At 40.0% G+C, this 14,942-nt stretch overlaps 1 protein-coding gene across 7 annotated transcripts in view; it reads right to left on the reverse strand.

Moving 5' to 3' along the window:
• Nucleotides 1-14,942, reverse strand: part of ACACA (acetyl-CoA carboxylase alpha) — a 272,316-nt gene that overhangs the window by 58,325 nt on the left and 199,049 nt on the right. For all 7 annotated transcript variants that reach the window (XM_067717545.1, XM_067717544.1, XM_067717547.1 and 4 more), the window contains 4 exons: nt 10,592-10,861; nt 5,597-5,694; nt 1,156-1,276; nt 476-586 (listed from right to left, as the gene is read on the reverse strand). In XM_067717545.1, the coding sequence (XP_067573646.1) occupies nt 476-586; nt 1,156-1,276; nt 5,597-5,694; nt 10,592-10,861 (600 nt within the window). The remainder of the gene's footprint in view (nt 1-475; nt 587-1,155; nt 1,277-5,596; nt 5,695-10,591; nt 10,862-14,942) is intronic.

Here is a 14,942-nt window from a genome sequence, read left to right on the forward strand (position 1 = left end):
TTCCTTACGTACAAGGGACCATCCTATGTGCTCCTTTTCAGAGGTGCTTTCACAAATTTCTCAAAACATTAAAACTTGATACCCTCAGCATGTTCAGGGGATGTTTCAGAGGTAGCTCCATGTCTGGGAATAGATCTCACATCCCTCGCTCACCAATGAGAAAAAGGGAGGCAGGGCAGAACAGAAGCATTCAATTAATTCTGTCTTTCTAGAAGGACATCAGCATGTAAACTCCTCACAGCAGGAGTTTTATATGGTTTGTTTATTACATAGCAGGGCTTGGAATAGCGCCTGGCACATAGTAGGTACTCAAAACACTCATTTTGTTGAATGAATGAATGAATAGGCAGGGAAGATGGAGGGAGAGGGGAAGAGATAGACTGAGGAAGCCTTCCCCCAATCAGGATCTAGAACTAGGAATTCACAATAATCCTTCAAAAGCTTCACATACTTCTCCCAAACCCTAGAAACTTACTTTGTTGAGGGCCCCAGCTCCTGTCAGAATTAAGTGAGAATTTTCAACCTGGATGGTTCTCTGTCCCAGTCGGACAAGGTAAGCCCCAATCCCAATGGCCCGGCATGTAACCTTAAAAAAGAATAAATTCGACATGTCACATATTTATGTTCCCTCCCTAGCTATAATAACTAAGGCACAGATATGTAAAATCCACATTAACAGGAAAAAAATATTGCTTTTTTAGGAAATCTGTTTGATTAATAACAATACAAAACCACAATTTCCTGGTTAAAGCAGAGAAGGTACAGAATTCATTCAATGATTCAAGTAACAGACAGTTAAAGGATCATACGCCCTTTACTTCTCTTACACTTTTGTTTATTTCACAGATGTTTGGCATCTACACTAGAGGTATGAACAAGGAAAACCGTAAGAGAAGAAATTTCAGCTGTTAATACTCTGGTAGAATATTTAGAGAAATAAGAAGTTAAACTAAAGGCTAACATGAGGTGCTAGGTTTAGCTGGGAAATTCAATTATTTACATTATCCTGCCTTCCTACTTTCGTGCACAATTAAAATCAAATTGTAGATATACAGTTTTTAAGAAATGCTCCCATTTGGGACTAAGTAGTGGGGATGGGAGCAAAAACAAATCCTAGTCAGCTCTTCAAACATCTCATGCTCTGGCAAGATTTACCAGGCTAATGGTGATGATCTCATCATAGGCCAACGAGGATTCTCCAGCAATCATTCCAGAACCTCGAAGGTTCTCTGCTCCAAGTCCCTCTTCCTTCCCAATAATATCGGTTATCTTGTACCTAGTGGATACAGCCATGCCAAATTATACAGGTTAAACACGTTAACAACAATCCATTAAAAGAATAACCACCATTAATAGGCTGCTAAAAGCATACTGAAAGCTTATATTTAATACCAGGTCTGTACTTTTTTTTTATACTCTTCATTCATATATCTTTCCTTCTTAGCCTGGTGCCTATTTTGTCTGGAAGCAATATGGTATAGCAGAAAGAGCAAAATCTGGAACTAAGTAGACAGGTTTAAATCCCTGCTCTGACACATACAGCAGTGTGACTCTAGGGATAATAGTAACTTGTGTAAAATGGGATTTATAGTATTCACTTCTACGGGTTGACATGAAAGTTAAAGCAGCAAGGAGAGGGTTTGACACATAGGTGGCGCTCCGATGTTAGATACCCTCTCTTACTTTCTAGGACAAGTTTCTTAAAAGCAGGGTCAATGTGTATCTCTCTCTAATAAGCAACAGCCTTTAAATCAACAATTTTAGATAAATGTTACATAGGAATAAAAGAAAATCCAGAGGCACAGTGAGAACACTCAGCCCAATTTCTCAAGTCAAAAATCCTCTCTCTTTCCAAGACAAGGATGAAGGGGAAGGTCAACATAGTGCACTCTATTCCTGCTCCTCTGTAAGTATCAAGTGTATACACGAGAGTTCCTGGCATAGTCCTCTGGAGGGGCAGGGGGAATGTGTGTAGAAGTGAAATGCTGGACAAGTTGTACAGAAAGCATCCTGGGGATCCAGAGGGAGCCACCCATCTGTCTTCTCGGCAGGGGATTAGGAGTGATAGCTGATAATGGGAAATGGGAGATGGGGAATGCAACTCATAAAAGAAAGGAAAAATACAAAGTTGGAAGTAGAGATGGACATATATTATTTATTGTTCCATGTGTACCCTTAAGGCTTGGCACTGGGCACAGTTTTAGAAATTGAAATAATAAATAAATATCCCATAGTGGCTCTTAAACTATTTATTGTTTTGCTCCCATATTTCTGTTCCCTACTTCCAGCCTTCCATCAATTCCTTTTCTTTGCCCTTGCTGTTTGTCTGTGGCTTTGCGTTTCTGCTTCCCAGATTCCCAATAATCCCTTCTCACAATAATTCCCCAATTCTTCCTTTTGCTCTGTATCTAGACTCTAGTATAGTTAGGTTACAGGTAAAGCTAATCTCCCTTAAGGGGTTAATGAGCCACATTAATTTGGTGGTGGTGGGGGGGAATGTGTCCTTTTAATAAGGCCCACATGCCATATTGTCACAAATACTCATGGGCCCAGTCAGCCTTCTTTGCAAAGCAGATCTTTTCCCTCCTCAGGAGTGCATACTGCTTCACAGGTGTTTGTGATTTGTTAAGTGGCATCTTCTCCCCTTGTATTATATGAAAAAGATTAAAAATTTCCCATTTTCTGCTCTGTGATCTGAGCCTTCTACCTTTAAGAGTATCATTCCTTAAAGTAGTACCAGGGACTTCCCTGGTGGTCCAGTGGTTAAGACTCCACGTTTCCACTGCAAGGGGCACGGGTTCAATCCCTGTTGGGGGAAATAAGATCCCCTCGTGCCGCATGGCATGGCCAAAAAAAAAAAGTAGTACCAAATTTTAATGTTACTCATAATAAAAATCTTCGTGTAGTGTAATATAATTAACAAAACATGTTCATGTATATCATTTTTGATCGTCACAGCAGTCCAGTGTGATAGGGAATATCATCTCCATCATCATAGATAACGATACTCAGGAGTTTTGATTGCTTACTATGTGCTGAGTTCTGTGCTAAGGGCTTTACGTATATTGGATAACTTGATCTTCATCATACAGATGAGGAAACTAAAGCTCAGAGAAGAAAACTGACTTGCTTTAACAAAAGCAATATACAAAGTCAATAGCTTTCTGAGATACCAGTAATAAAGAGTTGAAAAATATAATGGCGGGGGTGGGGTGGGAATCCCATTCAGAGTAGCAAGAAAAATGCAAAACATATAGGAATATTTAAAAACTGGCAAAATCCCACCATACCTATACTGTAGACCAAGACATCCTGGGATGGATGCCACAGTGAACTGTCAGGTGCACTGAAGGATATTTCAGATTTTTGAGAGAAACACTATGATATGTGATATCTGTTGGATGCCTCGCCAACTACTAGTTTTAAGTAGTTCATGGTTTAACATGAGGTACTGCTACATTCCTTCTGACACTGTCCTATCTTTGCAAAGCTGGGTTTTCAGTTTCTGTGGGGGAAAAAAAAAGTTCTACACAAAAATCAGTGCAGAACAAAACGTGAGGGTGGCTATGTCCAAGCTGATTCCAAGGTTTGCAATGTCGTATGGGTGCAAATATCTCATTAGTAAGTAACTGTAATTATTTAAGAATAGAATAAAATTTTTTCAGTTACGTGTATTATACAGTTGACCCTTGAACAATGCCAGGGTTAGGGGCATCGACCCTCAGCAGTTGAAAATCCGAGTGTAACTTATAGTTGGCCATCATATATATGGTTCCTCCATATCCATGGATGCACATCTGTAGGTTCAACCAACCACAGATGGTACAGTACTGTTGGATTTACTGTTGAAAATGTCCACACAGAAGTGGACCTGCACAGTTCAAACCCACGTTGTTCGTGGCATAAATACTTATGAAGCTGTCTGGGTCAGCTTCCTTAATAATTAGAAATATTAGGCATATCTTTTTGCCTAAAGGTGTTATGAAAAAATTACAGAGACAGTAAAGGTGCTGTGAACCAAGAACGAGTGGGAATTTCTGGCATAATCTATATAAAGAAAACTATAAAACTTTAAAAAATACACTTAAATAACTGGAAAAACATACCATGTTTCTTGTTGGGAAGAGTTAATATTATGAAGCTCTCGGATCTTCCTAAATTGATTTATAAACCTAATGCAATCTGAATCAAAATCATTATGGAAAGTTTTGGGGAATTAAAAAAAAAATGATCCTATCTGTAAAAAGACAAAAATAGCTAATAAAACTTGGGGAACAATTAAGAATGTGAGGAACTCTGGCCCATTAAAGTAGTTAAAATAGTGTGGTGTTAGTCCAAGAATAGAACAAAAAACAGAATATAAAGCCTGGTAATTGAGTTAAGATTATTATAAAAGTGAAGAAAGTATGAATTATTCAATAAATGGTATTGGAGCAACTTATTAACATTCTGGAAAATAGTTGCAGATAGATTATAAAAATGTTCAACTTCACTGGGGATCAAAAATACCAGTTAAAATAACAATTGCTGTTTTTATCATATTTTATTAATTTACAGTAAACAGTGTTGGCAAGGGTGGAGAAAAAATTAAAGAGGGGAAACAAGCACTACCATATACTGCTGGTGGGAGTGTAGCTCTTGGGAGGACAATTTGAAATTATCCAAAAAAAATCTTTAAAAAAATGGACATACTGGGCTTCCCTGGTGGTGCAGTGGTTGGGAGTCCACCTGCCAATGAGGGGGACACGGGTTCGTGCCCCGGTCCGGGGGGATCCCGCATGCCGCGGAGCGGCTGGGCCCGTGGGCCACAGCCGCTGGGCCTGCGTGTCCGGAGCTTGTGCTCCGCAACGGGAGAGGCCGCGGCGGTGAGAGGCCCGCGTACCACAAAACAACAACAACAAAACAAAACAAAACAAAACAAAAATGGACATACTTTTTGACCAGTAATTTCACTTTTAGAGATTAACCCAAAGGGAATAGCCAGAGATATTCTTCAAAGTTTACATACAAGAATGACCAGCCCAGGGATATAGCAGTAAAAACCAGGATAGTCTGTATGTTCAAATATGATATATTCATTATAATGATTTATATGAAGCCATTAAATATCATATTCTCAAATAATACTGTAAGAATATATAAAATTTCTCCCTAAATAATATTTAGTAAAAAGAAATTACAAAAGCCCTTTTCTATTATGATCCCAATTATGTAGGAAAAAAGGTGTGTGTATATATATATATATATATATATATATATATATATATATATGACAGAAAGAATATAATATACATTAATAACTGTGATCTCTTGGTAGGACTGTAGCTGATTTTTACTATTTCTTCATAATTGTTTATATGTTCCAACTTTTCAAAATGAATAATTATTATAAATATAGTTTAAAAACCTTAATCAATAATAAGGTCTTTCAGCTAGTAAGTGGTACAGCTGAGATACAAACCTAAGGCTTCGAGATTACTCAACAAGCAATCTTCACTGCTCTTCAAGGTCATGATCAGCAGGACAGTGAGAAAAAAATGATCATATTCTCCTTTCTTTAATCCACAGCCAAATTATTCTGATACATAATACCTACCTGGATTCTCCTTCATCCTCCACGTGTTCACAATGGACAGAGTTGAGAGCACTGACTCTCTTATAATCTTGAGGGGTCAGATATAAATATTTGTATCCCTGTGGGAAACACAAATAGTTTTCAACTCATTATTTGCCATCACCACAGAAGACCCAGCAAGGCATGCATAATGCAGCTTGTTCCAAAGCTGGCTTTAAATCTCCAAATCGTGTCTCAGAGTTACTGTCTCATAGAATACTACCATAGACAGTTCTTTGAAAGACGGAAGTGCCTATTTCTGCAGTCACTGACTGTGTCCTTGAAACAAGATATCTTGTAGCTACAACTCCAGGTATACTCCACTCATTTCCTTTTCATCAAGGTTAAAGGGTCATTCTCTAATCTTTACTGACACCTCTATTAAAGATATCAACACAAAATTAAAGAATTATATGAATTACTATTCTTCATTTTCTCAAATCCATAGTACCATCAACGTATAGACGGGTCAAGGATAATTGAGAGCATCACAAAACCAGGATATTCAATCTTAAAATCAGAAGTCTATGCAGTGCTAATGATCAGTAATCACTGAGCTCATACCTTTTGCTATTCTAAATAAACAAATTCTAATCCCTATGTACATTAAAAAATTATACTAACACTTCATAACTGACTTATTTTTATACATTCACATACACACTCACATAGAAACTAGTTATTTAATATGTGTGTTCACCTTAAGTGAATCAGTCACTCAGAAAAAAAAAAAGGAAGCAGAGAAAAACTTTTAAAATACTATGAGAAATTATGTCCACCATTTAACTGAATTTGTCCCACAGGGAGCACAACATGCCAGAGACATGAATTTGAATTTGCCACTGATTTTGCCTGACTTATGACGAGAATGCCCCGTAGCACTGAGTGTCAGTAGTATATCTGTCAGCACATATTTACTGAGTGCCTATTATGTGCAAGATACTGTTTAAGACACAGAACAAACAGAAAGGAAGAAAACAGGCAAAAATTCCTGGCCTTGTACAACTCATCTTCTAGTAGGTGAGTCAGAAAATACACAAAATAAATAAGTTAAGCATACAGTGTTAATGGGAATAATGTTTAAGGAAAAAATAAAATAGAGGAAGGAGACAGGAGAGTTGGCAGAGTTGAACTTTTAGAAGAATAGCCGGGGAAGGCTTTAATGAAAATGTCATTTGAGCCAAGACCTGAAGAGCTGAGGAAATGAGACATGAGGATATTTGGGGGAAAAGCATTCAGGCAGAAGGAACCACAAGTGTGAAGCTGCTGAGTGTGTCCAGCAGGCTCAAGAAACAGTGAAAAGGCTGGTAGAGCCACAGTGTGGAATCAGGTGGGAGCAGCAAGAGAACAAGGACGGAGTGGTACTGGAAGGCCAATCTAGGGAGGGCCTTGCAGGTAACTATATGGTTTCTGGCCCTCACTTGAGTGAGCTGGGAAGCCTTTAAAGGGTTTTTTTTTTTTTTTTTTTAAGATATATATATATATATATATATATATATATATATATATATATATATATATATATGTAATGAATTTATTTATTTATTTTTGGCTGTGTTGGGTCTTCGTTTCTGTGCGAGGGCTTTCTCTAGTTGCGGTGAGCAAGGGCTACTCTTCATCGTGGTGCGCGGGCCTCTCACCGTCGCGGCCTTCTCTTGTTGCGGAGCACAGGCTCCAGACGCGCAGGCTCAGTAGCTGTGGTGCACGGGCTTAGTTGCTCCACGGCATGTGGGATTTTCCCAGACCAGGGATCGAACCCGTGTCCCCTGAATTGGCAGGCAGATTCTCAACCACTGCGCCACCAGGGAAGCCCTTTAAAGGGTTTTAATCAGAGGTAAGTTTTGAGTTGTGATCTGATTTACATTTAACTGGATCATTCCATTTTCTGTTGAGAGTAGACTTTGGGTAGGGGTAGGGGCAAGGCCAGAAGCAGGAATGTCAATTAGCAAACAATGCAATAAATGCAGTAAGAGGTGGCAGGGACTTGGACTACTGTGTAGCAGTGGAAGTGCTCAGAGATGGTTGGATTCTGGATATATTTTGAAGGTCAGGATGTACACATGAGTTATTGACAGAGAGGAAGTGGGATATGAGAAAGAGAGGTCAAGGATAACTCCAAGGTCTTTTACTTAAATGAGGAATAGAGGTATCATTTATTGAGACAGAGAATATTGTGGGAAGAACAGATTTAAGGAAAAAGATTAGAAGCTACGTTTAGGCAGATGTGCAGGTAGAGATGTTGAGTCTGGATACATGAATCTGAAGTTCAGGGGCAGGATATAAATTTGGAAGTTTATCAGTTTATAGATGGAATTTAAAGCTTTAAGACTGGATCACCAAGGGAAGGTGAATATAGAAAAGAGGAGAGGTCCAGGGACCAAGTCCTAAAACACCTTTTCGTTTTCCTTCTTACCTCACCTTCCATACAAGCTATCCTGCCACAGCACCAGGTGAGAGGCACTGGGCCCTGTGGGGTTGCGGCTGGGGAGTCCTAGACTTCTTGGTCCTGCCACAGCCTCTGGGGCACTGACATGTGTCTCCATTCACATTTTTTTTATAATTTAAAAAAACTGAGATAAAATTCACATAACATAATACTGGCCATTTTAAAGCGTACAGTTCAGTAGTTTTTAGTATATTCAGATGCTGTGTAACCACCACCGCTATCTAATTCCAGGATATTTCCATCACCCCCAAAAGAAATACTGTATTTATTAGAGGTCACCAACAATTCCCATATACTTTTAAAATGAATTTTACTGAAGCATAATTTACGTGCAATAAAATCCATCAGTTTTAAGTGTTGTAGTTTGATGAGTTCTGACAAATGTATACACTTGTGTGTAATCGCCACCACAATCAAAATATAGAATATTTCCATCATCCCCTGACACTCTTACATTTAAAGATGTAAAAGGCAGCAAAGGAAACTGAGAAAGAGTGGCTGGTGTGTGTGTGGGGGGGGGGGGGCGTAAAAAGGAGACTGTAGGTTCCTGGAAACCAAGAGGAGAAAGTATTTCAAGGATGAAGGAGTAACCAACCACATGGAATACTGCTGAAATGTCAAATAGGTGAGATTCAGATTTTAACAATATGGAATCAATGGCGACCCTGACAAAAGCAGCTCTGATGGAATGGTGAGGGTGCAAGGGGGACTGATATGGGTTCCAGAGGGGATGGGAGGGAGAAGAGTATCTGGAAACAGCAAGAAGAGAAACTCTTTTAAGAAGTCTTGCTGTAAAGGGAAGGAAAAAATGGGGTAGGGTTAGTGACTGGAGGGGTAAGTGTCTGTGTGCTAAAAAAGGAGTATATTTAATAGAGAGGGAAAAAGTGATGATGTAAGAAAGAAGGGGGAGAAGTTTTGATCTACATCCTTAAGTTGGCAATAAGGAAAAGGGTCAAGCATAGCGGGATTGGCCTTAGATAGAAGCAGGGACCGTTCATCAAAGTACCGGAGAGAAGGCGGAGAATAAGAGCAGAGATGCAGATATACAGGAGCTCGTGGAGGCTCTCTTCTAATTGCTTCCATTTTCTCAGTGAATTGGGAAGCAACATCATCAGCTAAGAGTGAGGATGAAGGAAGAGGGTGTTGGAGGTTTGAGGAGAGAGATGTCAAACTGTCAATCAGGAGGTTGGTAAGCTTGAATTTAAAGACCAGTCAACAGCACTGTGTATTTTTCTCCATCAGTGTTCAGGTATGCAGGTGAGGGAAAAGGAGTAGATGGAGAGAGTTGGATTTAAACAAGGTTTCTGTACAGACACGGAGTAAGCGGAATGAAGAGAAAAAGCAAAGAAATTGAAGGCATGGGAAAGGTAGTGATTACGATCATTAGCCTATGGTAGACTTTGGATTTAAGGCTGGATAGGAATAAAATGAGTAGGTAAGGAGGGAATGAAGAGCAGAAGAAAGGTGGCAGGATCAACAGTTGTAGGTCTTGATGAGTGCAAAGGATTACTGGACTTGGGGTACTAAAGAGAGCGAGCTGGAAAGATAGGACAGAGAAATGGCAAAGGAAGGGATGCTTGAAGTTGACATTATGGGGAATGAGAGGCTGATCTGGGATGTAGGATAGGACCACTGGGGGAGAGGAAGTCAAGGATCCAAGAGGCTAGACAATGGGATGAATCATCTATGTATATATAGCAATCGTCAAGAATGATAACAGGACTAGTAGTACTGGAGAGAGTGACAATGTGCCAGCAACTAAAAGATGCAAAGAAGAGGGAGTGGCCAAAGGGTAGGGAACACTATAATAAGGAGCAGTGATGGTGCGGCACAGTCTGATGCCATGAGATTCAAAGACAGGGGTTTTCAGAGAGAAGGGAGGGAAAAGGGTCTGGAAGTAGCAGTGAGGCACTAGCAAGAAGCTATTTTCCTCCAGGCTCAGTGGTACAAGGGAAAGAGAAACCAGTCACCATTTAAGAGGGCTACAGGGGAAGAAGAGTCTTCAGAGGACAGGCAGGTTTCAAGTAGAGCAAGATTAGAGAACAATCAGAGAAGAAGCTGAGGATATGAGAGATTTTGCTGATGACTGACCATAAGTCTTGGAAGCCAAAGGAGAATAATTTAAAGGTATATATTTTGGGCTTCCCTGGTGGTGCAGTGGTTAAGAATCCACCTGTCAACGCAGGGGACATGGGTTCGAGCCCTGGTCCGGGAAGATCCCTCATGCCACGGAGCAACTAAGCCCGCGAGCCACAACTACTGAGCCCACGCGCCACAACTACAGAAGCCCGTGTGCCTAGAACCTGTGCTCTGCAACAAGAGAAGCCACCACAATGAGAAGCCCACGCAGCACAATGAAGAGTAGCCCCTGCTCGCCACAACCAGAGAAAGCCCGCGCGCAGCAACAAAGACCCAATGCAGCCAAAAATAAATAAATTTATAAAAACAAAATAAACTTCTACCCCTCTCTACACACACGCGCGCGCACACCCGTATGGTAACTTGAAGTATTATCTTTTCTTAGTCTGTACCTTGTAAGGATCCTCAGGATCTACCCAGGCTACGTGAAACATGTGACGAATTTCCTCTGCCAGTCCAATTCTTGCTCCACTGTTGGCTGCTACATAGATGCGTGGGATGCCCTCTGCCCTGGCAAGCTCAGAAGCTCTGAGAAACAGCAAATCCTCCTGGGGGCCAAAGGACCCAATTCGGTATGTGATATCATTGCCAATAACAATGATATCTCGGCCTTCTGGATATTCTGGACTTTTAAGGGTCATTTTCCAAGCTACCATGCCAATCTGCAAAGGCATAAACAAACAAACAAATAAATACAAGCTTCTTACATGCAGAATTATTTTTCAGGTTACTTGAAGATATCAGACTGCACGTAGACACAACCTGCAGGTAAAGATATGCATTGCTAAAGAGCCCAGCTCCCTGCGGGAAACTAGAACAAATATTCTAGCATACTTCTCTAAGATTATGTTGAGAATAGCTGGTTTACTGTATATGTATTTCACAGTTGTCTCAATTTCTTCTTTGGGTCTGTTCGAAGAAGATGGAAAAACCAAAGTCTAAATGCACTCAGGCTATGTGTGGAAGAATACTGGGGCACTGGGAATTAAATCCGGGATGCCCTACCTTACTACCCTATCTACTAAGATATCGTTTGTGAGATTCTTTCCAAGAAATCTTTAACACACAGGAGAACAGAAAGAGGACTACCTCTCATGGACTATACAACTTTTACAACCCTGGGTCCTTTTATTGTCCTCTAATATTTGACAGATAATAGCAACATTCTTTACAGGCTTGCTTCAGGTATCTTCCATTTCTGCAAGAATTTGCTGTAGCTCAACACTGCATCCTTGTGACCATCTCTTGCTGATTTCTCCCAACACTAGAAAACCAAAGGATGCAAGTAACCAACCTCTTGCTGCACTATGATATATATAAATCTCTGCGCACTGTTCAGTAGCATCTGGCCAGCCACACAAATAAATGATACTGACTTAATAGGCAGGGGTGACATGCCTCTTCCCAAACCCTCACAGCCCTCTCCTCTTTTAATCCCCTTCTATATGAGAACTAGTCACTCCTTCTACTTGTTTGTTCGCTAGTGCCCTTTCTTTTCTACTCACTCATTCCCCAGTTAACGGCTGCAGTTTTTCATGTCTGCCTGTCTGTTTCCCTATACCTAGATAAGTAATGCTTTCCATTCTTTTTTTTTCCTGTTTCTTTCTGTCTCCCCCGCTTCCCACCGCCACCACTCACCCCCAAACACAAAGCCTACCAGACGAGCATTCCTGGTCCTGCCTAATGGAGCCCAGCCACATCTGCAGCCTTGGTCCCTCATCCCTGGGCTGCTGCATTATCACCTCATTGCGGAGCCAGCCATCAGGAAGGGCCATGAACAGATGTAAATAGCAGCATCCCTGGAAAGCCACATGCATCACCCAGACTCAACCGGGCCAGTGATCATAAGCTCTGAGTACACATTTCTCAATCCAATTGCACATCCACTGTAATCAGGCTGGTTGAAGCTTTCCACACAGCTATTTGTGATTCTCAGCATTAAGAAATATATATATATGAAACACCTACAGATAAATATAAGCTATTTAATATATACCACTGGCCAAATACAAATCAAAATCGATATAATACATAGAAAAAACATCCAGTCACCTTCTGAGGTAAGGCAGTATTACTCTATCTGCTCATTAAAGACAGAGAAAAGGAAGAAGAAACAGATCATCCAAAAAACAGCGCAGAGAAACTCCAAATATCAGGATAATTTCGGTCATAGTTTTTAAGAAGCTGATCAATATGGTGCCCACGTGGGGAAAAATATTTTAACTGCCTTCTCACGTGGCCCTCTAATCCAGCATCTCTTTTGTTTTTCAGGAAGGAAAAGCTATTTCCTCTAAATGCATTTGTAGTTAGGAAGATTGGGCTCTACACCAAATTTTATGACATATTAACTTTAGCCACCTAGGCCAGAGTAGCTTAGGTACAAGCCCAGAAGAATCTACTTTAGCATTTGCATGCGAATGCAAACACTGTGTCTATGTGGCACTGGGCAAGCAAATAACACTCTTATCTTTTGCTATTACCTGGGGACTCTGTGTCACTTGGGCAGTCAGTTCAGCAATTGGCCAGGTCATTATGCTTGCAATATTGACTGCTAATTATTAGTAGTACTTTTTAAAAAATTAATTAATGAATTTATTTTTGTCTGCGATCGGTCTTCGTTGCTGTGCGCAGGCTTTCTCTAGTTGCAGTGAGCGGGGGCTACTCTTGCGGTAAGCAGGCTTCTCATTGCGGTGGCTTCTCTTGTTGCGGAGCACAGGCTCTAGACGCATGGGCTTCAGTAGTTGTGGCTCGTGGGCTCTAGAGTGCAGGCTCAGTAGTCGTGATGCATGGGCTTAGTTGCTCCGTGGCATGTGGGATCTTCCCGGACCAGGGCTCGAACCCATGTCCCTGCATTGGCAGGCGGATCCTTAACCACTGTGTCACCAGCGAAGTCCCTTGACTTCTAATTAGGTGTCAACACAGCAGCACCAAGAACACACTACTCTTAATGTCTTTCTAAAATGTGTCCCTTATCAACTGTCCCCCTCCCCACTTAAAAAGTACCAGTACAGAATGGAGAGTGTTGTGTGAGTCTTGGTACAGTGAGATTCCTCATTGGAAGAGATTAAGTTTTGAATAAGCACAATGGATAAATCTCTAAGGAAGAATCTGTTGCTCAATTTATATTAAAAATTAGATTTTACTGCTAATCAAATGACGGGATACATAATGGTGAACATGGGCTTGGGAGTCAAACAAACTTGGATCCACATCTAAGCCCTACCACTTATTAACTGTGTGACCTTGGGAAAGTCACTTAACTTTATCGAGCTTCAATGTCCCCACATACAAAATTAAGAAAATATTACCTACGGGATTGATGAAAAACTATTAGAAGCAGTAATCTATTCTATTAACTCTAACATACAAAGTTTGCCTTTGTCTCTCCTCTCAACCTATCCAAATCTCACCCGTTCCATAAAGGTGCATTCAAATTCCATTTCCTCAGAAAAGCTTCCCCTCGTCTAAAGTGACTCCTTTCTTCTGATCACCTACTAAGACCTTCATACAGAGAATTCATTTGATAATTAACCACATGTGGCCTAGGACAGCGTTTAGCTGCCAGCTTGAACCATCATATCATCTATCCCAGTGCACAGCAGGACTCCTGCACATTTCTACACATAATATGGGAGTAATAAATCCTTGCTGGTTCCACAGTCATTTCGTTTTTTAAATGATACGTGGAAAATAGTCAACACCAAAGGCTTAGAACATCGTGCATGACTTATCTCTAGGGATCACAGAATAACAGTACTAAATATCATTAAAATAGTTTATTTTAAAAAAATAATAAGAATAATAGCTACCATTAATCGCACACTTATAACATGCTGTACTGTACTATAAATGTTAATAAATACTGATAATAGTTAGGAGGTTAAGCTGGAAAATCTGCCTGTCTTGGTTCAAATTTCAGCTTTATATGAGCTGTATAGCCTTGGACAAGTCACTTAACCTTAACCTTAACCTCAATTTTTCCAGTTATACAATGGGGATAACAATATCTTTCCGGAGGGATTGTTGAGAGGAACACCACATTAAATTAGTACAGAGCCTGGCATATAAAAGTCCTCCAATAGTAGCTATTATTATTATTAATTTTAAAAACAGCTGTTATTATTGCCATGAGAAAACCAAGGCACAGAGGACTTAAGTAACTTGTCCTATACCGAGTGTGAATGATTTATTCTTTAAAGTATGATTCACATAATTTCATTTACTAGAGAAATTAAGGAAGTATGTTCCAGACTACTGCCACTGCACTTAGCTGAAACGATATGGAAACATGAACATCAATTATAACACAAACATAAATGTCGTTGACACCTAAAGGCAATGTGGTACCCTGGATTGGATCCTGGAGCAGAAAAAGGTCATTAGTAGAAATATTGGTGAAATCCAAAACAAAGTCTGTATTTTATTTAACAGTATGGTATTATACCAATGTTAATTCCTTAGTTTTTATAATTATAACATGGTTATATAACGGAATAATGTTAGGGGAAGCTGGGTGAAGGTTAATGGAGGTTAAATGGGAACTCTGTATGATTTTTGTAACTCTTCTGTAAATCTAACATTATTTTAAGATAAAAAGCTGAAAAAATAAATGTCATGATAAAAACTTTTTTAGAGGGAATATATTGACTAGTGATGTCATTGTTAGTGTTCTGTTCAGCCTTATAAAATGGTGGCTATGAAGACTATGAACAGTATTTTAAAATACCCATGATGTAATGCTAA

Source organism: Pseudorca crassidens, chromosome 19 (assembly GCF_039906515.1).
Source record: "Pseudorca crassidens isolate mPseCra1 chromosome 19, mPseCra1.hap1, whole genome shotgun sequence".
NCBI lineage: Eukaryota > Metazoa > Chordata > Mammalia > Artiodactyla > Delphinidae > Pseudorca > Pseudorca crassidens.